Genomic DNA, 27,286 nt, shown 5'->3' on the forward strand with positions numbered 1-27,286 from the left:
GAATGAGCATTTTCAAATGGCTGGGTGGAAAAGACCACTGCAACATTGTTCTCATCACCAATTTCCATCGGAGCTAGAAGACCATCTGCACAACAGTTCTACTCCTACTCGCCCTGCCACTGCAAAGGGTAACAAGAGTGAGGCAATGGTGGGGGACCTGGCCACGGGGGGGGGGGGGGGGGGGGGGTGGCACATGCGGGAAGGGCACCTAAGTTACTGGAATTTTTGAACCATTTTCTGAAAAGATCCCAGACTATTCTAAAATCCTGAAAGCATAACACTACGTTAATAGAGAAAGTGGAATTTGGAAGGAAATGCCTTCTATCAGGGACAGAGCAATAAAGCCAAGGCATTTACGGCTGTCGTTGACATGAAGACTCCAAAACTGGACCAAAAACTAAAGCAGCTCCACTGTTTTAAGAAGGGAGAGAGGGGCTACATGTAGGAAAGGACTATTGTGTTATCAATGTCCATGTCAATGAAAGTGTTTTTTCTGCTTCTACGATCTCAAATCTCTTTTGGGAACAAAGGGAAGCATGAATAAAGCAATGATGACATAGAACAGCATAAGGATGAGCTCTGCAGTATTTAACGCTGCACCAAACAAGTGGAACAGACCCTGCCATCTAGAGGGAAATTCTTGAACATTCCTCCTAAATTCACAGGCCTAAAATATCCTGGGTAGCCAAGGAAACCAAGATTCTAATAGAATGGAAAGAATTTTTTAAAGTATGACAGATGAGGGCAAAGAAAATGAAAATATTTAAGATATTGATCCCCTCTGGAAAAGTGACTTTGCAAGGACAACTACTTTGATTCCATAACTAAGGACAACACCATCCATGTGCCCTCTAGGTCATGATTCCGGCCACTACCAGGTCACTTCAATGTGTAATAACCCCTGTCCAAAGCACTAAAAATGACAAGAAAGATGTCTATAGAAAGTAACATAAGATCAAACAAACAAAAAAGTTAACCTGAGGTATGAACCTTTCCCTTGTAGAAAAAGTCTGCTACTTTTTTAATAGCCTGGGGATTATATATGATGTTCAAAGGCCTCGTGCTGACATTCAGCCGCCTCTCAAAATGGCTGTGCACTGGATTTCTCTCATACAGCATCTCAAAAACTGGGTCGTCTGGGTCCGCAGCTAAAGGGAAGAACCAGAGAAAGAATATGGAACACAGCAAAAACAATCACCTTATTCTTAATAACCCGTAAGGAATTCTGGAAAAAAAGATATTTTCTAAATTATTTTCCAATTAGTTCTCATTTATGAAAAATTCATAAAATAGAGACCCTAACGAGGACTAATTTTCAGTAGGAATCCTCAAGATTGGGGTGTTATATTCACTCTCATTATGGAAACCCAGGCCTCGGAAGCCCTGCAGGCTTACCCCTGTCACACACAGGTTAACAGAAAACATGGTCTCCATGAACAACAGAGACCCACACAACAAGCCGCTGGACAAAACAGGACACACTCCCTCTTACAACTGACCAGCACTACTGATCGATAATCTTATTTCTGAAGATTAGTTTTAAGAACATACGACAAATTACCAGGGTTATGATCACTTCTGTCTGTAGATGTTGTTTGGAGACCAAAAGACTGTGAGACTCTGCCAACTTCTTTTTGCTATTAAAACATACACAAAAGGCACAGATGTCAGGTGAGAGGGGACAATTCACTGTGCAAACACTTCCTCTAGTTTTGCCCTTTGGCATCACTCTCACTTAACACAACCACATCAAAACTCATCTGACATCGGATTAGAGGACTTGCAGACTGACCTCTCTAGTCTGTGCCTTTTTCTAACCTAATATGGACAGTATGCTACTCTGCAGTCCGCGCATTTAATGAATGACTCCTAAATGAGTATGAAGTATGCATGGCTTCTTAGATTATGCTGCATTCCTCCCACCCTCTCCACAGTCCCTCCCCTAAAAAAAAAAAAATCACAGACAGAGCAAGTGGCTAAATGCTCAACTATTCTGACCGTATCTTTACCAACTTAACAAGATCAAAGACCTAATTGGTAAAGTATACTGAATGTAAAAAATTACACATATATAGGTAAGTTGAAGTGGTTCTCTTGTAAGTCTGGAAAAGATCTGTGACTAAGGGTCAAAATGCATGAAAATGAATTCCAGATAGAGGAGATGCAAACATTGCCCTTGAAATATGAAAACAGTGGTGCTTCTGGCATTTTCTTCCAAAACAGAGCAAACTACTCCGTAACAGCCACGACTAAGGAGAGGAAGAAGGGAAGGAGGCACTGCTTCCTTCTAATCTGCTCTCTGACCAATTAAAAAAACCTTACTGAATTCCAGTTTGTTTTTTAATCAGCCCATCTGTCTCCAGATGACCAAATGTCAGAATGAATGGAGTTAGTGCTATTTCTTGCACGCCTAAGTCGGGCACAGGTCACAGAGCCCTGGACGGAGCAGCCATCCCACTGCCGTACATACTGCATTCGGGAACACCAGAAGGGGAAACACGGTTCCTTCTGTGGCCAGGTCCCGAAGAAACAGTCCCCCCAGCCGTACTGAGAGCAGCGAGGAATTTCTTCGAGGAAGAGATTCTGCCGATAGCTTCACATCTACAAAAAGATCAACAAAGAGTGGATACTACGCCATGATACCCTCAAGTATTTTAAAGGTATCTGGACGACTAAGTATCATGAAGTCTTTTTCCTTGAAAGTAAAACAAAAAAGCCTACCTATATATCAGTATGTCTGTATAAGTCACTCTCTATAAATACATAAGGAATATTAAAAGCTTTGTAACAGAATGAATGAATTCTTAACAGAGCACCTTATAATTGAGTTCAAGCAATCTGCTAATTCACACTACGTTTGTGCTATCTCAGCTCTCAAAATTATAAAGTCAAACAAACTTTTTTTTTTGGTTGTTTACCTTTAAATTATTGAGATAAGTGGCTATTTTTTGGACCAAAATAAAAGTACGTGTGAGATGTAAAAAAAAAAAAAAATCTGCATATTCATACACCATTAATTCAAAGTCACAAAAACACATCAAACATGGTCAGTCCTCATTATTCACGGGTTTCATGTTTGTGAATTCACCTACTCACTAAAACTCATTTACAACCCCGAGATCCATCCTGGTGGTGCTTCTGAGACATGTGTAGAGCAGAAACAAATCTGAGTCAGCCAAGGGTGAACCAGGTAACATCGCTCTGCTTTCTTGGTTTGGCTTGGTTCATACTGCACACAAATGCCCCTCTCGTGGTCTATTTAGTGCCAAGCTGTTTGCATTTTTGTACAAATGCAAAATTTTTGTTGGTGATTTCACTGTTTAAAATGATCCCCACACACAGTGCTGCATTCAGACAGGAGTTACAGTGCCGCTGGCCACGAGCTCGGTATTAATGAATCCCCTATATATATTAAATGAACTGTCTTTACACACAGACACACTTGCACCAAGGTCAGGTACCGATCCGTCAGTGAACGTTATGATCGGAGGCTCAGAGGCCCTCAAGCCTATGTTCCCCCAGCAGCAATGACCCAGCGTGCAATTGCTTGGTGCTCATGGCCAGTTTCTAGAACAGAACGAGCACAAATAAGGAGACTCAAGGGGATGCTGGTGCAGGCAGGGAGCAGCAGCACCAGGCCGCTCTGTGGGGCCACACCTGACAACTCAAGCTGCAGGAAGGCGCTCTCCTCCGTCTGTGGGGTGCCCTGCTCCTGGCGCAGCAGTGTCACAGAACCCCGCTGCAGCCGCAAGTGCAGTCTGGCAAAAACAAGGTCCCGCTTCGTGTACGCGCTCAGACAGGATGCATCGGTGGTCGGGTCAAAAAACTCCTCGGTGCCTGAGCAATGACAAAGGAAAGACTTTAGGAGAAAACACGAAAACCAAAAACGGCACCACCAGGCACGCTGATTACGGCGACGATATTATTTAACAAGTTTCTCCCTTTTTTTAGGGAAGAATTCCAAAGTCAGGAGTGACTGTTTCATTCCTAATGTAAAATGATCGCAGTTTTGTAGGAAAGCTTATCAACTTATTCTCCAACAAGGGAGGACGTTAAGGCTCATGACAAAGTCCAGCTTAAGCAGCGCTGCCCAAAGCAGCGAAATGTTCTACATCTGCACCGTCTGGCCCAGGCACCACCAACCACAAGTGGCTTTGAGTCCCGTGGCCAATGTGGCTAGTATAACTGAGGAAAAAAATTGTTTTTCTTTGAATTAATTTGAATTTAAAGAGCCATTGGTTTGAAAATGGGTAAACAAACCTCTGGTGTTATAAGTCAAGAAATAGATGATAACATGCGAGAGAGTGACTGCAACAAATGCACAAAGCCCTCCGGTGTGCTGATTATGTTTTATTTCTCTGCCAGCGTCCAGGTTAGACAGGAATACTCACTCTGGAAGTCACTGATCTGTAGAAGTATGGTGTGTGCACACTATATCAGTTTGCTTCAATTAAATATTTTTTTTAATAAAAATAAATAGCCATCTGTGGCTATGGCTACCATAATGGACAGCATGGGTCTAAAGAGTGGCCTTGGACTGATGCTTAAGCTTCAGAGTTTAAACCTTTCGAACTCACCTAGTCCTACAATCGCTGCCACTCAGTCCCGAAACTATGCTAATTATTCAAGTTTAGCAACAAAGTTGTAAATGAAGTATCTCTCAAAAATTTCCTCCATCTCAATCTATGAACGGGAGACAAACCGTTTTACAAATGTCTACTTCTTTTATTTGAAAATACCATGGGCCATTGCACAAACAGATGGATTTTTATGAACCAAGTGTCTCCCTTCACAACAGCCAAGGGCCGGGAAGCAAAATTCCGCTCCCACCTTACCTAGGATCTCCTCGGGAGTCCACTGTTCAGGCTGCTCTGCTGACAGTCCCTCAACCGGTCTCCCCTCAGGGGTCTGCTGCCCATACCAGCCACCCCAGCCAGGAAACCAGGATTGAAGGTACTGTAGCATCCCACTGCCTCCACTGGTCTCTGGGTCTCCAGGAGAGTCTCCTGGAGAATCAAATTGAGGCTCTCGTAGGCTCTGTGTCAACCAGAAAGGAGCAAATATGAGTCCCCAAAGACAAACAAGCTGTGACCTGCCACTGATCATTCTCTGTCCTCCCCATCCCCAAGAAGCACAGCACATCCACACGGAAGCAGTCTGAGCATGTTAGGACTGAACATATCTTCTCACAGAGGATTTCTTACCTCTGCCAGTTCTTCTTGCTTGTGAAATCGCTCATGAACCAGTTCACGCAAAATCTTCAATTCCTCAAAGCTCTGTTCCTCCTCAATCCGACGCATCTCCTCCTGTTTGGGTTAAAACAAAAACAAAAACAAAAACAAAACAGGTCTTATAGCTGCAGAGAAACCAGACACCTTCACAAACTACTCCAAGCACTGAGAGAGAACCCACCTGGCTCCCAACATTCCTGCTGAAAGCCAAGAAACAATGAAGATAACAACAATCCCCTCACCCTGTCATCTGCAGGCAGCAAGCCTCCTTTCAGCTTGCTGAAGTATTTGTCGGTGTAAGACACAGCATCGCGGGCACGGTGTAACAAGAAGTCCCAGGTACAACGCTTCCTCTCCTCTCTGATCTCGTTCAGGTTAGCATTCAGAGCAAAGTACCACCATTCTCGGCAGCTGAGAGGTGTCATAACAATGTTAATTACCTCTTACAATAAAAGCGACTAAAACATCCTCAACCCAGGACAATGTACATAAACAACCCTATTCCTCCTCTGAGACCTCTCTTCTCTTGCCCACCAATACTTCATGCCTCCAGCTCATTTCAACATTAGACTAAACCCAACATGTGAGTAAAGTCAATCTGCTGACAAAGAACATCAAATAATAGATTCTCAACTAAGACATCAATAATAATAATATAGTACTGGATTGGTTTGAATTACCCATAATAGCAGTCCTGTCTACTGACAGAGTCAACTAGTGACTACAAGGTAACGACGATCTTAAGAGAATTAGCAAGAATTTGGACACTAAAGATTTTAAAAGGCATACTTCAGAAAAGACATGAAAATACACAGATCTTTAAAATCTGTAATATACTAGACTGGTCGAGCCTATTACTGCAACAGAAAAAGATTTATTTTTGCTACAGAAATCATAAAGTGTGCTACATAAATGCTGCTCAAATAGCGTGGGAGCAGAGAGACGTAGGAAAGGAGGTACAGAGATCACTGCCAAGTATTTCCCACACGGGCAGATCCCAGTGGAGCGACACCAGTCTACCTGCTAAGTAAGACCAAGAGGACCTTAACTCTGCTGCACTCTACCTGAGAGCGAACCCACAGTGCCAACAAAACGTACAGTAAGAACGTCAACACAGATCAACCACGGAAATGACATTTTAAAGGCCAAAAATATCAACCGTAGTTCAGCTCCAGCCACGTGTAAGCGACAGTGATGCACATTTCTGACCCACAGACAAGGACAGCCACACCATACGGTGCCATTTCCAAGCACTTACTTCTCAGACACAGCCACTCGGGGCTTCCATCTTCGAAACCTGCTCTGCCTCTCCTTTCGCTCCAGCTCCTTGAGGAATGCCATCATCTGCCGGTACTGCAGCTTTTCAGCAGAGGTGGAGAGAAAAGAACTAGGTTAGAACTGACGTGTTTCTTTTACTCCATACCTCGGTCAGGCCACTAAACCGAACCCCAGTGCGCATGGAAGGCCACGTTTCAGCATCATGTGGCACTTCTCTCCAAGCGCAGTGAAGTATTCGTATTTACTATATGTCCTGGACTCTGCCCAGCACTTCAAAACCAAATCAAAACTAACTTGACAGCACCCCAAGCCAACCGTGTAACGCACAGTGGGTGCTACACTCGCCACACCTGCGGTCTCACAGGCACGCTCTTTCCCGCTGGGGTGCTGTGAGGCATCTAGACCTTCCTGTCACCATGCTTCCTTTGTCCCAGTTACTGGTTCAACAAGGAGAATATAAAGCAGCAGGAAGAAAGAGTACCTGTGAGAGTTTCAAGGGGATGGTCTCCAAATGAATATCGCATTCGATCCGGGGAGCGTGCCGAGACCTCAGCGGCTCTTTGGAGCAGTTTCTCTTCAAGAGAGCAGATGCGCACACAGGCTCCAGGATGTAGTGATGATCGCGGCTCTCCATGCTCTTGTCCATGGCCTCCTGAGTGTCACAAGAATGTCTGTCATCATGGCAAATGTTTTCGGGATCAAGTTACATGCTGGTATATTACCGAATTTACAGTTTATTACCTCAGAATACCAAACCAGGACAAAAACAGGAATCTAAAGCTTGCTAGTATTTTTTTTTTATCTATATTTCTTATTAGTTAAAACATTCCCATGGTTCAAAACTGAAAGGCAAAAAAAGGTGAAATATCTCCTTCCAACTCCCATCCTCCAGCCACCCAATTATTCTCCCCAGAGGCAACCAATAATACCGATTGTTCTGTCTCCCCCAGAGGCATTCCGTATATGTTCAGACTGATCCATGATTTTCTGGTTTTTTAACCATTCTCACACAAATGGTACACACATTGTCTTACCTCGGTTCTTTAAAATCAATACTAAATCTTGAAGACTATCCCATATTCATCATAAACATCTTATTTTTTCTAACCACATACAGTTCAACTGTATAGATGTACAGTATTTATTTAACTGTATTAGCAAAATGAAACCATTCTGTACAACAGCATGCAATCCAAAGAAAATCTTGCGTGGGGGGGGAAATGGAGTCCTTTTTTTCCATTCTACCTAAACCACCGACAATTCCTTTACCAAAAGATTAAACTCAGAATTTTTTTTTAAACCTTTATTTTTTTTAAGATTTTATTTATTCATGAGACACACACACAGAGAGAGAGATAGACAGAGACAGAGAGAGAGGCAGAGACATAGGCAGAGGGAGAAGCAGGCTCCATGCAGAAGCCTGACGTGGGACTCGATCCCAGGACTCCAGGATCACGTCCTGGGCTGAAGGCAGCGCTAAACTGCTTAGCCCCCTGGGCTGCCCAAACTCAGAATTTTTTTATCCTTCACAAGCACTAATACTTTATGTCCCATGATTTTAATGACTTTCTAAGTACTTCTTAAAGGAATACCACCAAAGGTGACGTTTCAACATATATATAATAAGAAAGGTCTTCTTTAAGGATCAGATCTGGTGCTTTGTTCACTTAAAATCTAGATGTCAAATTTGTGACAGCTTAAAGAACAGGTAACTTGGGAATCCCTGGGTGGCTCAGTGGTTTAGCGCCTGCCTTCAGCCCAAGGTGTGGTCCTGGAGTCCTGGGATCAAGTCTCACATTGGGCTCCCTGCGTGGAGCCTGCTTCTCCCTCTGCCTGTGTCTCTGCCTCTCTCTCTGTGTCTCATGAACGAATAAAATATTTTAAAAAATTTTAAAAAGAATAGGTAACTATAATACAGGATGTTAGATGTATACCATGGACTACTATGCAGGAGTCAGAAGCAATGAACCAGAAATATAAATAGTGACATTAATCTTAAAAACACAGCTTTAAGTGAAAAAAAGGAAAGGAACCTAGAATGCAATACAAATGTGAAACATATCAGAACACTGTATATTGTTCAGCATTACATGCACGCAAAGTACCTCCAGCAAACTCATTTGGCATGGACACCAGTGGAGAGAGAGAGGGCTGTGGGCGCGGTGATCAGAGCCACTGAGAACAGAAACCCATGCAGCAGCCCCACACCCTTCCACCAGAATCGTACCTGTAACTCCACCTGGGGCAAATCCCCCAGGAAAGTGCAATCGACATCCCAATAGACGCTGAACTCTGCTACGTCTAGTTGCTTCTTCCGCATTAACTTCTGTACCTGAGGTAAAACAGGGAAGAACACATGAGCCTCTTTATTCACAGACTTATTCATTCAATAAACCAGGTCTGAAGAGGCCTGCATCAGCACTTTGCAAGACACCGGGAAACAAAACTGAATTAAAACATGGCTTTGCTCTTAAAGTGTTCAAAATCTAGCTAAGTAGGAATACACACACACATCAATTTTAATGAAGCAGAAAGCAGAAGAGTACATAAGATGCTATGAGCAAACAAAAGAGAAAATGTCACCGTGTAGATGAGCATCAAAAGCTGTATGTTTCTGGCACAAGGTAGGCAGGGTAGGAGGGAAGCATGGGGACACAGGTCCAAGTGTCCGGTCCACCATACAAAAGGCCTGGCAGCTTCAGAAGCTGGTGACTACATCTGGGTAAAAGGAGCTCTGTACTCACAGTGTGAGGGCAGCACTGGTACAGGTGCACGAACACACACTTGGGAGTAGAGTTAAGTGCTAATAAAAGCAGCTTGGAACGCTACTAGGTTTACTGGGTTAAGTAGTTAACCCAAAAATTCACGTCCTCCTAGAACCTGCGAATGTCACATTATTTGGAAATAGGGTCTTTACAGACGTAATCAAATTAAAATGAGGTCATAGTGGATGACTGGGTCCCTAATCTAATGACTGGCATCCGAAGAAGAGAAGGCAGACACACAGGGGAGAAGACCATGTGAAGACGGAGGCAGAGGTGGAAGCTATACACCCAAAAGCCAAGGAATGCTAAGGCGTTCCAGAAGCAAGGAGGGACGGTTTCTTCCTCAGAGCCTCCAGATAAAACTAGCCCCACAAACACCTTGATTCCGATTTCAGGCTTCCAGAACTAAAGAGAATAAATTTCTGTCATTTCAAGTCATTTAGTTTGTGGTAATTTGTTAAGGCAGCCCGAGGAAACTAATACACTAGCAAAGAAAGTTTATGCCATACTAAGGAGTTTGGACTTCATACTTGAAGGGACATGGAGCCACCAGGATTGTGAGGAAGGCATGCCACCAGGGGCAAGTATGTGTTTTAGAAACAGAACTCTGGCAATAGTGCAAAGTAAAGCTTCCCACCCTGGTGTGCTAGAGAAAAAGAGACATGAGTGTATCAGGAAATGAGCAAATTTATACGCTCAAGTTACATTTAAAAATATCAGGCTTGGGATCCCTGGGTAGCTTAGCGGTTTAGTGCCTGCCTTCAGCCCAGGGTGTGATCCTGGAGTCCCAGGATCGAGTCCCACATCAGGCTCCCTGCATGGAGCCTGCTTCTCCCTCTACCTATGTCTCTGCCTCTCTCTCTGTGTGTGTCTCATGAATAAATAAAATCTTTAAAAAAAAAAAGAAAAAATACCGGGCTTAACCACCTCCAGCCCTCAGCAGTCACATGCATTTGCCCCAGGGTCCTGTCCAAATAATATACTTTTCCTATGTGTGCCATGATGTGGAAGACAGTGGGAAGCATTGGTTTAGAAAGAAACAATGGCCTGGGATGGAAGCAAGGTCGTGGAACAGCATGTTTATTAGCCCAGGCCAAAGCTTACAGGATACTGAAGTAAGGCAGTTGCACCGAGGATGACAGGAAGAGACATATTTGAGACATTTTGCAAGGAAACTGGCCAGATGCTGTGAGCGGCTGGATATTGAGGTTAAGGAATATGAAGCAAAAGGATGAGCACAGGCTTGTGGAGATAAGTGTAACGGTAAGGACACATGCTCCAGAGCAAGGGTGGCAAACTTTTTCTGAAAAAGTCCAGGAAGTACATATGACGGCTTTGTGGATCACAGTTTCTGTTTTAACTACTCAACTCTGCCCTCTGGGGCACAAAAGCAGCCTTGAAGCATATGTAAATGATGACTGTGACCATGATCCAGTAATTCTTTACAGACAAAAACGGGGGTAGGGGAGATTTTGCTCTACAGTGCAGTTTGCAAACCCCTACTCTGCAACTGGTCCATGTGGGCTCAAGACCTGGTTCCACCATTCCATCACTCTGTAACCTTAGCGTCCTTAGCTGTGTGCAATATGAGGCTAACAGTGGTGGTAAAAAGAACTGAGAATTCAATGAGATAAATCATGTAAGCACAACAGTGGCTGGCACAGAAAACAGCTCAAAGGATGTTAGTTTTATTCGTTGTAACATTCGGTAACTTGTCAGAGAATAAAGGGAAAAATTTGGTTTCAGGGAAGCAAAATGGGCCAGTGAAACATAAGGGGATAATTTTGCTTATGACAAGCCTAAAACACCACAGAGATGTCCCATAGGTAAAGACCACGAATGAGAAGGTCAGAAGAGAGGTGGAGAATGGGGTTCAAGACGTGAAGGCATCAACCAATATTGCCAGGGCACACCAATTCTAGGAAACAGAAGCCTACCCCAGTAGTACACATAGCATGAGAAGAAAATCAAAGCTGAAATCTTTTCTGTGACTCAGTTTCCTTGTGCATAAAATGAAAAAGACCTTAAATGTTAATGTGGTTCTGAGTGAAATAACAAAACATCAGAGAAAATGGGCCACTTCCCTATTCCGGCACATTAATCTGTTGACACAGCAAGAAATATACATTCCCACCAAAGAACGTGGTAAGAAAGAATGCGATCTCCTTTACAGAACATGCAATGACCAAAGGCAGAGCCCCAAATTCCCCAGAATCAGTGCTTTCTTCCTAGCTTGCAAGCACAGTGCATACTCACAGGTTCATTCACAGCATTCTGCATGGACACATTCTTAATACAGATGCCGAACGCAAAAGGATGGGACGGATTAGTAATACCATCTTCGAAGCGCAAATGAACATCTTGAATTTTTAACTGCAAAGGGGAGAACAAAAGGAAAATGCATTTAGACATGTGCTACAGGTAGACGTCAAACTGCCCTTGAGCATTTAAATAAGCCACAGTAGTCCTGTGGCGGCCGAAGAGGCGGTCGGGAAGTGGGTGCTTCCTGCTGGGCCGCTGGCCGCTCCGCTTCGGTCCGCTCGGCTTCAGTCCGCTCTGCGGCGGGAAGCACCTTCCCCACAGGACATCAATGCAAGCCTGAATAAGAAAAACAATTTCTTCCTCCTAAGCCATGACATATCAGTTATATAGAAATACCACTTTGGGAAACAGTCTCCAAGAGAGCCTTGATGAGCTCATACAATCTCAACAGATCACCCCCCAACTTGCCCTTAAAGTTCTCCTTCAGTTTAATAAAGCTATAATTCAGCATTGGCGCAGAGGGTTAGGAACAGTCAATTTCAGGGGCTCTCTAAATACAAACAGATTCTGCAATAACGTGTGGACTTTTGTATTGAATGATGTTGAATTCAGAGAGGTGACAGAACTTATTAAAGTGGATAAAGTCGGGATCCCTGGGTGGCGCAGCGGTTTGGCGCCTGCCTTTGGCCCAGGGTGCGATCCCGGAGATCCGGGATCGAATCCCACGTCAGGCTCCCGGTGCATGGAGCCTGCTTCTCCCTCTGCCTGTGTCTCTGCCTCTCTCTCTCTCTGTGTGACTATCGTAGATAAATAAAAATTTAAAAACAAACAAAAACAAAAAAGATATACAAGTGGCCTTAAGTATGTGGAAAGATGTCCAACATTAGCCATTAAGGAAATGCAAATCAAAACCACAGCAACTTAGCACCTCACACCCGCTAGTGTGGTCATCCTCACAAGACAGACAGTAACAAGGGTGGATGAGGTTGCAGAGAAGTTAAAATGTTCCCACATCAATGGTGAAACTGTAAAACAGTGCAGCCTCTTTGGAAAACAGTTTGCCGGTTCCTCATAAAATTAAACACAGTTACCAGATGACTCTAGCAATTCCACTCCCAGGTATATACTCAAGAGAACTGAAAACATATATTCACACAAAACCATATACATGAATGTTTACAGCAGCATTATTTGTAACAGGCGAAAAGTGGAAACAGCCCAAATGTCCATCAACTGATAGGCAGATAAACAAATGTAGTATATCCCGAAAACCGCAAAACCTCTCAGTATGGATAGTCCATTCAACCTCCTAGGCAGAGAGATCTGAGCACATGTTAACACAGCTTCTAGCAAGCCTAAGGCTGTGTCCCTGGGACATTCCAGCCTCATTCTGAGTTCCTGTCTGGAAAAGCTCAGGGCTGTTTGTTCCAGCCAACGCCTGACATTAGGTCCCTGACCTCCCTTTCTTAGAGCATGTACCAAAGACAGCTTACAATTGTGAATCCTTTCTCTGTCTCTATGAGATATGTATGTATCTCCTACAATCAAGGACTTGAAAACCATTCCTCTGAAATGTCATCACCAGGAAGGACAAGACCAGTCTCAATCTCAGTCTCTGTCTCTCGGAGCACAGAAGCCCAGCTAGCAGATACAGCTGATCTTATCACATGGACACTGACCCTGGGTCATTTTTCACCTGAGCCCTCCCCCACACGGATCCCCTGCCTCTCCCTGTCACCCCTGTGCAAACTGGAGTAGAGCTCTGTTCTTTCCACTTTTGTCAACAGTTATTGGGAAAAAAAAAAAAAAGTTATTGAATAAAATCTGTTTCTACCACTGTAACTAACATTCAACTTTATCTCTGACAATCTGTATCTTTGATGGAATACACTATTCAGTCATAAAAAGGAATCAAGTCCCAGAATATGCCACAATATGGACGAACCTTGAAAGCATTACGCTAAGTGCGAGAAGCCAGACACAAAAGGCCACATGGTGTACGACCACATGGATAGGAAATGTCCAAAATAGGCAGTTTCCATAAGAGAAGTAGTTCAGTGGTTGCATGGGGCTAGAGGGAGCGGAGGAAAGGGTGTGGCTATAAGTGGGGATGCAGTTTCTTTTGGGGGTAATGAAAGTGGTCTGCCATTAGGGACTGTAATCTAGGCACTTTGTAAACACACTGAAAAAAAACACTAGAGTGAGGGGATCCCTGGGTGGCTCAGTGGTTTAGTGCCTACCTTTGACCCAGGGTGTGACCCCGGGGTCCCAGGATCGAGTCCCACATCGGGCTCCCTGCATGGAGCCTGCTTCTCCCTCTGCCTGTGTCTCTGCCTCTCTCTCACTGTGTGTCTCTCATGAATAAATAAATAAAATCTTAAAAAAAAAAAAAAAACACTAGAGTGGAGCCGCCTCACCTGGGTGGCTTAGTGGGTTAGGTATCTACCTTTGGCTCAGGTCATGATTCACCTAAGATCAAGACCCTCACTGGGCTCCCTGCTCACCAGGGAGTCTACTTCTCCCTCTCTTTCTGCCTCTCCCCCCACTTGTGCGCGCGCGCTCTCTCTCTCTCTCTCTCAAAATAAATAAAAACTTTTTTTAAAAATTAAAAAAAGAAAAAACACTAGAATGTATACATTAAAAGTGTGAACTTCATGGGATATGAACTAAATCTCAGTTAGTTCAAGCTATTAGTAAAAATAATGATGAATTATTTAAAATAAATGACAGCTAAAAAAATACAACTGTCTAAAACAGAATTCAAAGCGCTCACCTCAAATGTACCAATCTCTCTGTCAATCTCATGACAGTTATGAAACCAACAACCTCCGACAGTTTGAGGGGAAGTAGTATACCTTGAAACCATTTGGCCTGTGTCACGTTGGCATTGCAAGAAAACCCCAGAGGTGCTATGTATGGGCTTACTCTTAGGGCATTTGTGAAAACGAGAGCAGACCCTGGTCTAGTTTTTGAGGAGGAAAACAAAACTGTAAGTAAAGTAGAAACCGTGGCCACCAGCCCTGACACTGTAACTCATCAAACCACCACCAGATCCATCAGTAGGAGATTAAACATCTCCGTGGGCTGTCCGCAATTCACTATGGAATCAACTAGAAACTGTGTATTCAACCTCTCTCGTTCTACAGATGAAGAAACCAAGACCGAGAAGTGAAGTGATTTGCCCCGAAATGATCAGTCACAAAGGTTTAGGTGACCTGGCTTCTAAGGAGGCACATCCTTTCGGCAAGTGAGTCCAACATTCAAAAACAAAGCAAAATGTGAGTGAAAGGAAAACTCCTACTGACACAAGCTGAAGCAAGAAAAACCCATGTCTGCCCAGGGCTGGAGACTTGCTTTTCAGGTTTTCCTTTGGCGCAGCCTGTAAGAGCTGACCTGAGCAGTCAGCCATGGCTCAGAACATCATTTCAGTTGAACCTACAAGAAACATGGTACCGAGAAGCAAGACACAGTTAAGCTGGAGAAGTCCCTGTCATGTTTATACTTTATAAAAAAGTCAGGAGGACTTACTTCAATATTCTCCACAATTCTCGTAACTACAGAGGCGGTAACTGAATACCAGTAGGACTCCCCCTTCCGCTGGCGTTCATTCTGCAAAGGAAAGAGCTGGTGTTAGCAGATCCAGTGCTCTGCTCACTTCATGTCTCACCGTGGCTGGTCTGGGTCTGGTGGCCGACGGGGTGCGCCTCACCTTCCATCTGTCCTCCAGGGCTTGAAGCAGAGCCTTCTTGCGCTCCCTCTCCAAGAGTTTCTCCTTCTCATCATCGAAATCCTCTAGCTTTTCAGGGGCTCCAATTAAGTGAAGGCTGGAGATGGAGATCACCCAAGGATCCACGTGGGGGCGATAAAAGGGAATCTGAAGAGTTACCTTCCCAATTAAGCCTGGGAAAAGCAAAGTCTTGTCAAGTATCCATCCACATTTTTACTTCTTACTGGTTTTCTGCATCCTTTTAGTTTTCTATAAGAAGCATGAGTATTTTTACCATTTATTTTTTAATCTAAGAAAACAGGCAGCAGGTTCTCATACATGGGAAACAGAAAGCTGTAGGCTGAGATCTGTAAGAACGAGGCACAATAAAGTACATGGAAAGCCCAAAGTGGGGGCGCCTGGATGGCTCAGTTGGTTAAGTGCCTGCCTTCGGCTTAGGTCACGATCTCAGGGTCCGGTCCTGGGATCGAGCCCCAAGTTGGGCTCTCTGCTTACCAGGGAGCCTGCTTCTCCCTCTCCTCCCCACTTGTGCTATCTGTTGCTATCTCTGTTTCTAATAAAATCTTAAAAAAAGAAAAGCCCAATTTAACCCTATCAAATGCAACACCTCGCTTCTGCAAAGTCCTTCTTCCCCAAGTGAACTACCTCTTAAACTTCCTTGTCTTTTCTCCCCACAGCACCTGCACAAGCCCATGAGCATGAAACTCATTTCTTGTTCATTATTACTGGGCTGGTTGAGAAGCACTTCTTGGCAGTTACTCACAGTATATCCAGTCTTGAACACACCAACCGAACTGTGGTTAAAATGCTACAGTGGCACTCTATCGAGAAAGAATCCTGATTCTTCATGAGAACTCAGACTGATTTCCCAAATGTTACCATATTTAGCAGTCTCCTAGGACACAGGTCTTCTTTAAATTCAATTAATAAGAGGCAAGTTACCACTAAGGAATAACGCAGAAGAATATCTGAACTGTCCTAAAGGATCTCTGGAAGATCCACATGGCCCAACTAATATGCTCCCTCTGAAAGAAACACATGTTTTCTGAGTGATTTCTACCCTCTAAGATCTAGAATTCAAATAGGATTGATTTGTTGAAGATAGGAGAATATTAACACCAAGTGATCAACTGTGTAATCCAGTAATAAATTAAGAAATGGCAACAAATAATTAAAACATTTTAATTTGGATTTTATCTAGAAAAGTGAAAGTCTTTTCTATTTAATAATTTATATCATAACTCAAACCACATACCAACGATATGCCAACTCACAAACAATTTAATAATAATTAGTGTGCGATTGTAATTCTAACCTAAATTATTGGGGGGAAGAGGCATGTCTGATAAGTTAGGTGACAGCAAAATATAACCTCTGTTATATTTCATTTACTTTTTGGAGAAAAAAAAAGTAAAAGAGGGTCATTTTTGCAAAAATATTAGGAAACTTCATCAATTTCCCGCAAGAGCCTTTCCTAATCCTTTGACATTCAAATAATAACTCTTTGGAAGTGCCCTCAGTATCATCATTCCTCAGTTTCTTTCAGATTCTCATTTTTCAGTGCCTTTGCCTGTGATTCCAGCAGTTCACCCATCACTCGAAGTGACTTCAAGAAAGCCTAAATCTTTTGCAAGATTTCTATCCTACTTCACCCAGCAACTGATTTGCACTGTACTTGCATTTTACTGTAACATAAGTACTCAAAAGTAATGAAAAGACTGACATCAACAAGCTATTACTGAATGATGACGCTGCGTCTGAATAGGGACTAATTTTATACATGGTCATTTAACAAAGAACTTTTATAAAGATTTTATTTTTAAGTAATCTTCACACCCAACATGGGGAACGAACTCACAACCCTGAGATCAAGGGTCGCGGGTTCCACTGCCTGAGTAAGCCAAGAGCCCCAACAAAGAATAAATTTACTCCAAGACAATTCTTGTTTCCTTACCAAACCTAGTAACTGCAGAACTCCTACAGTAACTGCAAACATCTATTTAGTGTGCTAGGCATTGTTTCGAGTAATTTTGACGCAGTAACTCATGCATTCCTTTCCACAACCCTCTGATGTAGGTACAATGATTATCATCTCATCTTAAAGACTAAGAAGCACACACAGAGTGGCAAGGAAACTTCCCCAAAGCCACGCCGCCAGAAAGCACACTGTGCCAGAGCCCACCTTTCATTCAATAAACAACCTCTCAGTAATATAATGAACTCTCCAAAAATAAGAACCCCCTGTATCTAGGACAGAAGTTCTCACACATTAGGAAATGTAAGAATCACCTGTGGTACTTATTAAACATGCAGGTTCAAGGACACTCCCTTGGCAGTTCTGATTCAATATGTCTGGGAAACACCTGACCTCCCCACCACTGCCCCAAGGTCATCCTAATAGAAAAGGCCAAACTTGAGGACTGATCTAAACTCGGTATTTCCTATCCTGCCTCTTCCTGCTCAAACAGAGCCAAACTCAAGGGCTCTCAGTTTTCCTGTCCCATGCAGAGTAAGACTCAAAACTGCCTCCCTCTCCTGTAGAGTTCCACACACCGGCTTTGACTTCAAATGGTAATTCTAGTTCTTTCAAGGCATCTTTCTTTAAGGGCAAGTTTTCCAACTCAACAGCACCTGAAAAATAAAAATGACATCATGAAATGTTCACCCAACATATGCAGTAGGCACTTACTATATGCAAATCATTAAAAGTTAAAGGTGAAGTCTTACAGCTTAACCCAGCTATAAAAAGCCAGGAGTAACCCCACAATCAGCCTGTGTACACTAGCTTTACTAGTTTCCCGAACCATCCCGTTCTGACAGCTGAAGCTCACCAGCAGGTGAAGGGTGTAGGCAAGGATCTTTCTCTATAATAAGGCAGACAGTAAATACTTTAAGCTTTAGACTATCTGTTGTATATTCTCTCTGGTTGTTTTGTGTTGTTGGGTTTTTACAAGCCTTTAAAAAAAAAAAAAAAAGCCATTCTCAGTTTGGATTTGACCAGCTAACCAGTTTGCAGACCCCTGGTTTAGGCAAATATTCGCCATCTAAGTCACCTGGGAAGAAATGCAGGCTCCTAGACCCCCCTCAAGACATCTCTGGGATTGAAACACAGAAATTTGACATTTTTAACAAGCTCTGGCAACCCACCCACTCCCCCAAAATGGGTATATTGCACATAACATGAGAGCCCATGAGAATTAAATAAAGATGGTCACCAAAGGGAATTATACTCTCTTCTGGAAAGACTAGCTCCACATGTTCTCTGCATCTATGCTTGCAGGCCTAATTACCTGTTAGAAAGCAAAGAACAAACCACCGCTGAAGGTCCTTTTCAGACCCAGCTTTTATAGGACTGAAACCTAGAGGTACAAGATGTCCCTGAACAGCCGAAGCATAGTGGAGAGGGTGTGGCTGGATCTCTCCCTCTCCTCGCTGTGGAAGTCATGCAAACACACTGATATACCACTCCCCAATCTGCAGCAGACACCGTGCTGGCCACTGGAAATACAAGAGAAGGCGGGGTCCCCGTCCTAAGGGGCGGAGGAGACAGCCATCATTCTACAAAACTGCACCACCGAAGGCAATTTCTGAGAACAGAGAGTACAGACAACTGCCCAGCAACCATTAACTGGTACAGGAACTCAAAAGAAAGGCAAGCCAGCCAGAGACAAACCAATACAAGAAACAATTATTTTTTTCCTTTAAATGACTGTTCAAGATTTGTGGGTAACTGGCTTCTAAAGTATTCAGATCTAGCAGCTTGGCAGATGCTAAGCAAATGCAACCAGCTCACGTTGTAGACTTCTGCAGGAACATGTGTCCCCACATAGCTTAAGACGAACCAAAAGGAGAAGTTAATAACCCCAGAGAGCCCAGAAACAACTCTATTTCCACATTTGGGGAGCAATGATCATAAGTAGGGGGGAAACATGAAACATGTTCCTCAACAGTTGAAACTGACTTAAAAGGAGAAAGCACATAGTTTCTTCTTTTGAAGAGCATCATTTGCAATTTGAATCATTTGCCCTATTTTTCAATACCCAAATCTGTCACAAAGGCGGCTGGCACTGGGATTCCTTGGCTGCTGTACATCTTGGGGAAGTGGAAGGAATGGTAGGCAATACATGCCAGGAAAAATTAAAGCTGAAGTGCAGAGAGCAAAAGAAGTGGTCTAGGAAGGAGAAGACCCCAGGGAAACAATGAGAAGAGGGCAGCCCCGCTGCCAAAACAAAGGAATCGGGCAAAAACAGCAGCAGCGCTCAGCGGTTCTGGAGGGAAGGCTCTCAGATTCCCCACCCATTCAAATATGCACCCACAACTGCCCTGCTGGGAAAGGTCCCTCCAGGGACCCACAGTAGGTACAGTGCTCTTCGCTCCTTTCCAGGCAGATGACGTGCGGGCTTATTCCTGGATGTCTTATCCACAAACTCCTCAGCTGAGCTGAGCAAGAAGGCGAGTCCCTAGAACCAGGGTAAATCTGGAGGCTGGTGGCTTTTTGGTCAGCACTGACAACTAACTCCCTTCCCGCGCCCCTGTGTCACTTAAAAAGTCAGCCTGAGGTGCAGAGTGGATAAGGAACAAAACGGTGGGGGGACCTAAGCACTGGGCCCCATATATAAGATAGGCCTATTGCCCAAGGTTCAAAGTTCCTGGCGTGACACTGGCAGCTGCTACCTCCTGGCCCCAAACCATCCCAAACACGCCCTGCGAGTTTTCTGCCTCCTGCCTGTGCTCACAAGCCTCACTCTACCTGGAATGTGGTGACCCACCCCGGGCCGCCTGCCAGGATCCTGCGCTACCACCTCCGGAATGGCCTTCCCGGCATCCTCCCAACAGGGTGAAGGTCGGCCCCCCTTGGCACCCTGGCGCACCGTGCCTGCGGCTCTAGAGCAACAGCGTACGCTGCCTTGTACTGCCGACGAATTAACAGGTCTCCGAGGGCAGGGCCTACGGCGGTGGATGTGGGGCAACAGGAACAGCATGGGAGATCCTACTGGAGCCAAGAGCTTCGTGTCCATCATCTCATTTGATCTTCACAACAATATGAGGAAATACCATTATCTTCTCCATTCTGAGGTGAGGGAAATCAGGTGCACAGGTAAGCCGTATGCTTAAATACCAGAGCTGGGGCATCTGGGTGGCTCGGTTAAGCATCTGCCTTCTGGGCTCCCGGCTCAGTGGGGAGCCTGCTTCTCCCTCTCACTCTCCCTCTGCAGCTCCCCCTGCTTGTGCTCCCCCCACCATGTCAAATAAATACATACAATCTTTTTTTAAAAAAACAGCGCAGAGCTGATAGTAAGGGGCAGCACTAGAGTTTGTGCCACGCCTCTCTGATCTCAGGCGGCAAGAGGGACCGGGGTGAAGAGGAGGCTTCAGTAACTTGCTCATGGTTACGAGCAGCTGTTACGAGGGGTCTTCTACTGTCCCCCCTTTTTGTATTATCCGTAACACACACAGCCATACCCTAAGCAGGTGCTTAGTGGTGTCTGCTGAGAGACGGAACAAATAAAATCGTAGACATGTTCTCTCTCCTTCCACGACTCGTGTGCTATTTTGCATTGTTAATCACTTTCCATATGTGCACCCAATCCAGCCCTGAAGTCCAGCCCAAGCCAATCACATGCTGACGATCATGAAAACGGCAGATGATGGTAACTAACACTGACCGAGGCGCCCTCTACACCCCGAGCAGCTCTAAGCTCTCTGACCCGCATTAGCGTGTCTAGTCCGCAGAACCTTATGAGACAGTTAATATTCTCTCCTCCTACAGAAAGATGCTACAGAAAGAATTTGAGAATTTATGAAGGACTGGAGTAATTTACCCAAGTTACTGGTAAATGGAGGAAATGGGATTCAAAACCAGTCTGGCTGGCACCTGGGCAGCTCAGTCAATTAAGCGTCTGACTCTTGATTTGGGCTCAGGTCATGATCTCAGGGTCATGAGATCGAGCCCAAGTCAGGCTCTGCGCTGGTTGTAGAGCCTGCTTAAGATTCTCTCTCTCCCTCTCCCTTTGCACACCCCCCACCCACCACTTTCTCTCTCTCTAAAAAAAAAAAACACACACACAGACATAGCCTACTACAAAACTCATACTCTTGACCACTGTCTCCATCTCCTTGGCATCTCCCAAAGCATCTCAGACACTAAATATCTGCAGATGGATTGAAATAATATTCTTATTCCTATACAGTACCCTCTGCCTCCAAATATGCTTCAACTATAACTGCAATGCCCCAACACTTTCCTAGCCAAGCATTGTGGGGTGATTTAAATCCATAAGGAAGGGACACCACACTAATACCGGTTATGAAAGAAAAATTATTTTTCTATTCTGCACAGAAAATATTTTTTAAACAGGAAGCACAGAAAAGCACTTTGAAGCATCAGAGAGACACACACAGTTGCCATTACGAGAGATATCCTAAAACGGAGATCCGTTACTAGTACAGAATCCATGATACAGCAGATACCACAAATTTTATTCATTTCTTCGGCAAACATCCTCTTACCATATTAGTCTTAAAAGAGCTATCTCTTTTATGAACAAGGTTATGATTTGCAATTCTCTTTCTAGGCCCTGTTACCTGTCCTGTACAACCTAGTGAGCTCCACAGCATGTAGGAGAACTTCAGTAAATGACCAAAGAGATGACACTGGACACTACTCTTGTACTTTGAACACATCCTCTTCCCTGACAGATTGGTCACTTCCATCTTGCACTTAGCAGCTCCCTTCTAAGGATGGGACAAAAAGGTCAGGACAGAAGCTAGAGATGAAGAAAAAGCCTACTTCTGTCTCCAATGAAAGAGAGTGGGAGGGGCGACTGCAGAGCTCCCTATAGCCTATGGCTGCCACGATCCTTTCACTGCTTTAGGTGGGTCAGGAAAAACCTAGAAACAACACTTCTGACAAGTGAGCTACTGGCACCCTATTCTCAGACTCTCCCACAATCTGTGCCGCTGCCATCCCCACTAACCTGTCCTGGGCCACCTGCCAAAATCCATATCCCCAGGAAGGTGAGCTTTCTGCCATACTTGAGATCTCCTTTCCACTTACTGTGATGCTACATGCTTGCAGACTGACTTTATCTCCTTTCTCCAGATTTGTTTGAGTGTTCCATTGTGAATAAAGAGAAATTTAAAAAAGAAGGGGGTAGAAAAAGCAGTTTTCCAAACCTCACACCAGTTTCCTGCACTGCATTAAACCATGTATAAGCATTTACCAAAGACAGGCCCATAAAGGCTAAAATCTCTCAAATGTTATTCTTTTGAAGACCCTATAGTAACATAGTTTAAAACTTTGACTTGATGTCTATTATAAACCAGCAGCAGGACAGAAACTTTAAATGTCATTCCATTTGCTCCATTTGAGTCTTACAGCAACTCTGAAGAGGTATACTACATGCTTTTTCTAAAGAAACTGAGGCTCAGAATTTCAATGGCTTGTTCACATGGCTAATAAGTAACATAACAGGATTTGAAGCCAATGTCACTGTCATTACATCATGGCCACATCCATAAAGCTTCATAAAGCTAAAAAATTAGGGCAGCCTGGGTGGCTCAAGCAGTTTAGCCCCGCCTTTGGCCCAGGGCCTGATCCTGGAGCCCCGGGATCCAGTCCCATGTCGGGCTCCTTGCATGGCGCCTGCTTTTCCCCCTGCCTGTGTCTCTGCTTCTCTTTCTCCTCTCTGTGTATTCTCATAAATAAATAAATAAATAAATAAATAAATAAATAAATAAATAAATAAATAAATATCTTTTAAAAAATACAGCTAAAAAATTAACTGCGATAAAGCACAATCAGCAGCAGTATAGTCTTTTTTTTTAATATTTAATAGTTCCCTAAAAGCTACAGCAATACAACTACATACTTAAGTTATCCTGTAATAATAATCAGTGTCATGAGGGAGAACATACTTCCTTTTACACATATTTAGTACAAAGCCATCTGGGCATTATATTTTATTATTCTTAGTATAACAAAACAAATATTTTAAAAAAAGAGAAAGAAAAAAATGTCATGTGCAGTGGCATACTTTACCAAAAAGAAATACGTGTACTTGCCTTTCAGAAGCGCAACAGAGAGCTGGTCAGTGTTCAGGTTGTTGACGTATTTTCCCAGATAAGTATTGAGAACCCAGGCTACAAGACCTTCCAACATGACTATATCCTCAAGACAAGGTGTTTAGAAATCATGGATCATTCTTTATTTCTCTCTCTCATGGTCATAGAAGAATCTATGAAAGAGAAAGAAAAAAAAGGAAGTCAAGAGAAAAACCAGGTGATTTTCTAAGCTGATCTCCTACCTGACCTTCCCTATAGATGGACGAATGCAAAGCAGATTTAGAAAAGATGGGGGTAAAGAGCACTGCAAGATGCCCCGTTAGCAGAGAATCAAACCAACACGTCTACATTCTGACACAGCTACAAGGAACAGTCACTTACAAATTTACCAAAAAATACCTATAATTCCAAGCTGTCTATCTTTTTGATGTAACGGATCATTAAACTGCCTGCCTTTAGTAATTCACCTTGGGACTAGACTGTCCTGCTCAGAGGTTCTCATCCAAGTGTAATTGGGCAATGTCTAGACACATTTTTTGGGAGGTTGCTATTGGTATCTTGAGAATAAAGACCATGGAAACAGCTAAACATCCTATGATGCACAAGATAGCTCCCCCACAGCAAAGAATCATCCAGCCCAAATGTCAACAGCGCCAAAGTTAAAAAAAACCCTGTCCAAAGACAGACAGGAAAAGAAAGAACCCTGTCAAGGGTTCTTAACCCATTAAGACAAAAATGCCTTAAGAGATTTCAATGAACTTCACAGTCTGCAATGATCCTCTTTAAGCCTTCCCTAATTCAGTTTTGCAAGTTTGTTTATCAAGAGCATTCCTAAAGTAACATAAATGAGAGGGAGGAGGCAGTGGTTTATCACTGTTCTTAAATGTTCTGGAACTGCATTACAGGTACCCAGGCACCAGATGATGCTGATATAACGAACTATCTTACTAATACAAATACAAGAAATCCTCTGGTTCCAGCTACAGTATTTACAGTCAGTACGACATTACTACAACCTAGGAGAAAACTGTGTGTGTTAGCATCGCAAAAAATACACCGATTACTTTTACTACTACAAAAAGTTAACACGAGGGAACTTGAGACACGAAAGTTTAAACGAGTTCTGAAATCGCTTGGCTAGCGTGTAGATCCCAATTGGAACGGTGAGTTCCAAGTCCTGCTCGGAGCCAAGCACCTCAGACACCAGCCCACCACGCTGGACACTCCAAATTTGCTCTGGCACACGTCCCACTTGGAACCAGCGCTTTCAGGATCCTTTCCAGACACGCTGCCCCAAGCCCAGGGATTCATGTGTGTGCCAGAAGACACACGTATCCCAAATGATACCTCCTCACAAAGACCCAAAACACAAGGCCCTGGAAGAGTTTTAGATCCTTTTTTTCTTTTTTAAATTTTATTTATTATTCATGAGAGACACAGAGAGAGAGACAGAGACGCAGGCAGAGGGAGAAGCAGGTGCCAAGCAGGGAGCCCGACGTGGGACTCCATCCCAGGACCCCGGGGTGACGCCCTGGGCCAAGGGCAGTCGCTCAAGCACTGAGCCAACATGACTGTAGGTGCCCCAACCCTGTAAGCTCAGCTGAACCTCCAGGAAAGGCCGACTATTTGTATTTGTATTTGTCAACAGTGTCTTGCACTTGCAGCAAGATCTTCATTCCGCCGTCGGTGACAGTGAAAAGAGGTAAATAAACAGCATTTGATGAAACACTCATTTCTTTCCAAACGTCTTCTTAAGCCCTATTTTGCGTAAAACAAAGGATGTGCTAGAGATCACTGGACACATTTGTTCAGAGGAGAGATGACAAGAACAAATTATTAAAAAAATAAATGAATAAATAAATAAGATGGGGGGATCCCTGGGTGGCTCAGCGGTTTGGCGCCTGCCTTCGGCCCAGGGCGTGACCCCGGGGTCCCGGGATCGAGTCCCGCGTCGGGCTCCCTGCATGGAGCCTGCTTCTGCCTCTCTCTGTGTCTCTCATTAATAAGTAAATAGATAAATCTTTAAAATAAAAAAAAAAAAGATGTGTTTAGCGGCCTGGTGAGAGACATTTGTGCCCGAGACCTTCAACAGGTCGGCGCGGAGATCGGGGAGCACCGGCCCCAAGCGCCCCCGCCAGCCGCCGGCGTCGCCCCGAGCGCGGTCCCGGCCCCGAGGGTGGGGCTCCCGAGGCTGTAGCAGCGCAGCGAGGCGAGCGGATCCCCCGGGGCTGCGGGGTCGGGCAGGGCCCCAGCCCGGCGAGGCGGGCCGCCAAGCGCTCCGGGGCCTCCCCCGACCCCCGACCCCCGACCCCTGACCGCTGGGGGCGGCCGCGCGACCTTGGGCCGGGCCGACAGAGGCCCCGGGAGGCGCAGCTCCGCGGGCCCGAGCGCGGGGGGAGCCGGCGCGGGGTCAGGGGTCGGGGTCGGGGGTCAGGGGGCGCGGGGGGTCGCGGCCCTCGGGCTCCCGGGAACCGGGCCCCGCCTCGCAGGTGGAGGCCGGGGGGCGCGGCGCCGGGTCCCGCCCCGGGGAGGGCTTCGGCCCGGCCGTGACCCCGGGGCGCGGGGACGGGCGGCTGGAGGCCCGAGGTCGCCGCCCCCGAGCGCGGGCCCCGAGCCGGCGGGCGCTGAGGACCCTCGGGGGGCGGCCCGGCGCCCGTGCGGGGCTCGCGGGGTCGCGGCTGAGCCCTCGCACCCCGGGGCCGGGGCCGGGGCCGGGGCCGGGGCCGTGCGGGGCCGGCGGGGCCCCGAGGAGCTGGGCGGCGGGAGGCCGGCACCGGGTCCCGGGTCCCAGGTCCCGGGCGCGCTCCCGCGGCGGGGCCGACACACAGCGGGCGCTGGGCCGCCCCCGCCCCCGCCCCCCCGCGCCCCCCGCCCCCGTACCTGCCGCCGTCCCGGCCGAGCCCGGCCCTGCGCGGCGCTGCCCCTCCCGGCTCCTCAATGGCGCTGGCCCGCGGCGTCCGGCCCGCCCAGACCCGACCAATCGAGCGGCCGACGCGCCGGCGCCTGCCCAGCCGAGCGCCGAGTCGTCGAGGAGGCGCCCCCTGCCGCCCGCAGCCGCTCGCCGAGGCTCAGCTGCAGCCGGACCCCCGGAGGCGGGGGGGGGGGGGCGGGCAGCGGAGGGGGGAGCCCGGGGGGGCGGGAGGGGGGAGCCGGGGGCGGGGCAGTGGGGGCTGGGGGGCCGGGGGCCGGAGACCGGGGGAGGGAGACTAGGGTGGGGGGCGGGAGGGGGGAGACGGAGGGCCCGGGAGAGCCTAGATGGGGGGGGAGAGAAGGGGGAGACGGGGCTGGAGGGGAGACGGGGGCGGGGAATGGAGGGGCAGGGAGAGCCTGGCTGGGGGGAGGGGAGAGTGGGAGATGGGGGCGGGGGACGGAGGGAGGGGCGGGGCGGGAGGAGGGAGACTGGAACGGGGAGCCTGCTGGGGGGGTGGAGAGGGAGGGCGCAGGGAGCCCGGGGAGGGGGCAGGGGGCCGAGGCCGGCAGGGGAGCAGGCGCCGGAATCCGCGGGGGTCGGCGCCCAGGGCTCGGCTACAACTCCCGAGCCCGAGCCACTTCCTTGCTTAAAGCAGCTCCGCTTACACCTGAATTAAACCCAGCCCTTGGAGAGCCGACCCCCAGGCTCCTACCGCGCTGGTCCATTCCCGCGTCTGCCAGTCCTCCTCGGGCCCCGCCCCCGATCCTCCTCGGGCCCCGCCCCCCGGTCCTTCTCCCGCCCCCCGCCCTCCAATCCTGCTCGGGCCCCGCTCCCGGTCCTCCTCGGGCCCCGCCCCCAGTCCGCCTCCGGGCCCCGCCCCCGGTCCTCCTCGGGCCCCGCCCCCCAATCCTCCTCGGGCCCCGCCCCCCGATCCTCCTCCCGCCCCCCGCCCCGCAGTCCTCCTCCCACCCCCCGTCCTCCAGTCCTCCTCGGGCCCCGCCCCCGGTCCTCCTCGGGCCCCGCCCCCAGTCCTCCTCGGGCCCCGCCC

General features: G+C 46.5%; 1 protein-coding gene across 10 annotated transcripts in view; it reads right to left on the bottom strand.

The window, feature by feature from the left end:
• Positions 1-26,314, bottom strand: part of VPS13D (vacuolar protein sorting 13 homolog D) — a 236,859-nt gene extending 210,545 nt beyond the window's left edge. For all 10 annotated transcript variants that reach the window (XM_072828308.1, XM_072828307.1, XM_072828306.1 and 7 more), the window contains exons 1-16: positions 26,208-26,314; positions 23,328-23,500; positions 17,817-17,894; positions 15,246-15,436; positions 15,065-15,145; positions 11,531-11,647; positions 8,737-8,841; positions 6,991-7,161; positions 6,490-6,590; positions 5,474-5,642; positions 5,205-5,306; positions 4,836-5,037; positions 3,658-3,837; positions 2,471-2,601; positions 1,562-1,637; positions 978-1,148 (exon numbers count right to left, since the gene is read on the bottom strand). In XM_072828308.1, coding sequence (XP_072684409.1) covers positions 978-1,148; positions 1,562-1,637; positions 2,471-2,601; positions 3,658-3,837; positions 4,836-5,037; positions 5,205-5,306; positions 5,474-5,642; positions 6,490-6,590; positions 6,991-7,161; positions 8,737-8,841; positions 11,531-11,647; positions 15,065-15,145; positions 15,246-15,436; positions 17,817-17,894; positions 23,328-23,424 — 1,972 coding nt within the window. In that variant the 5' untranslated portion in view covers positions 23,425-23,500; positions 26,208-26,314. The remainder of the gene's footprint in view (positions 1-977; positions 1,149-1,561; positions 1,638-2,470; positions 2,602-3,657; positions 3,838-4,835; positions 5,038-5,204; positions 5,307-5,473; positions 5,643-6,489; positions 6,591-6,990; positions 7,162-8,736; positions 8,842-11,530; positions 11,648-15,064; positions 15,146-15,245; positions 15,437-17,816; positions 17,895-23,327; positions 23,501-26,207) is intronic.
• Positions 26,315-27,286: the final 972 nt, after the last annotated feature.

The sequence above is a fragment of the Canis lupus genome, chromosome 5 (assembly GCF_048164855.1).
Source record: "Canis lupus baileyi chromosome 5, mCanLup2.hap1, whole genome shotgun sequence".
NCBI classification, from domain to species: Eukaryota; Metazoa; Chordata; class Mammalia; order Carnivora; family Canidae; genus Canis; species Canis lupus.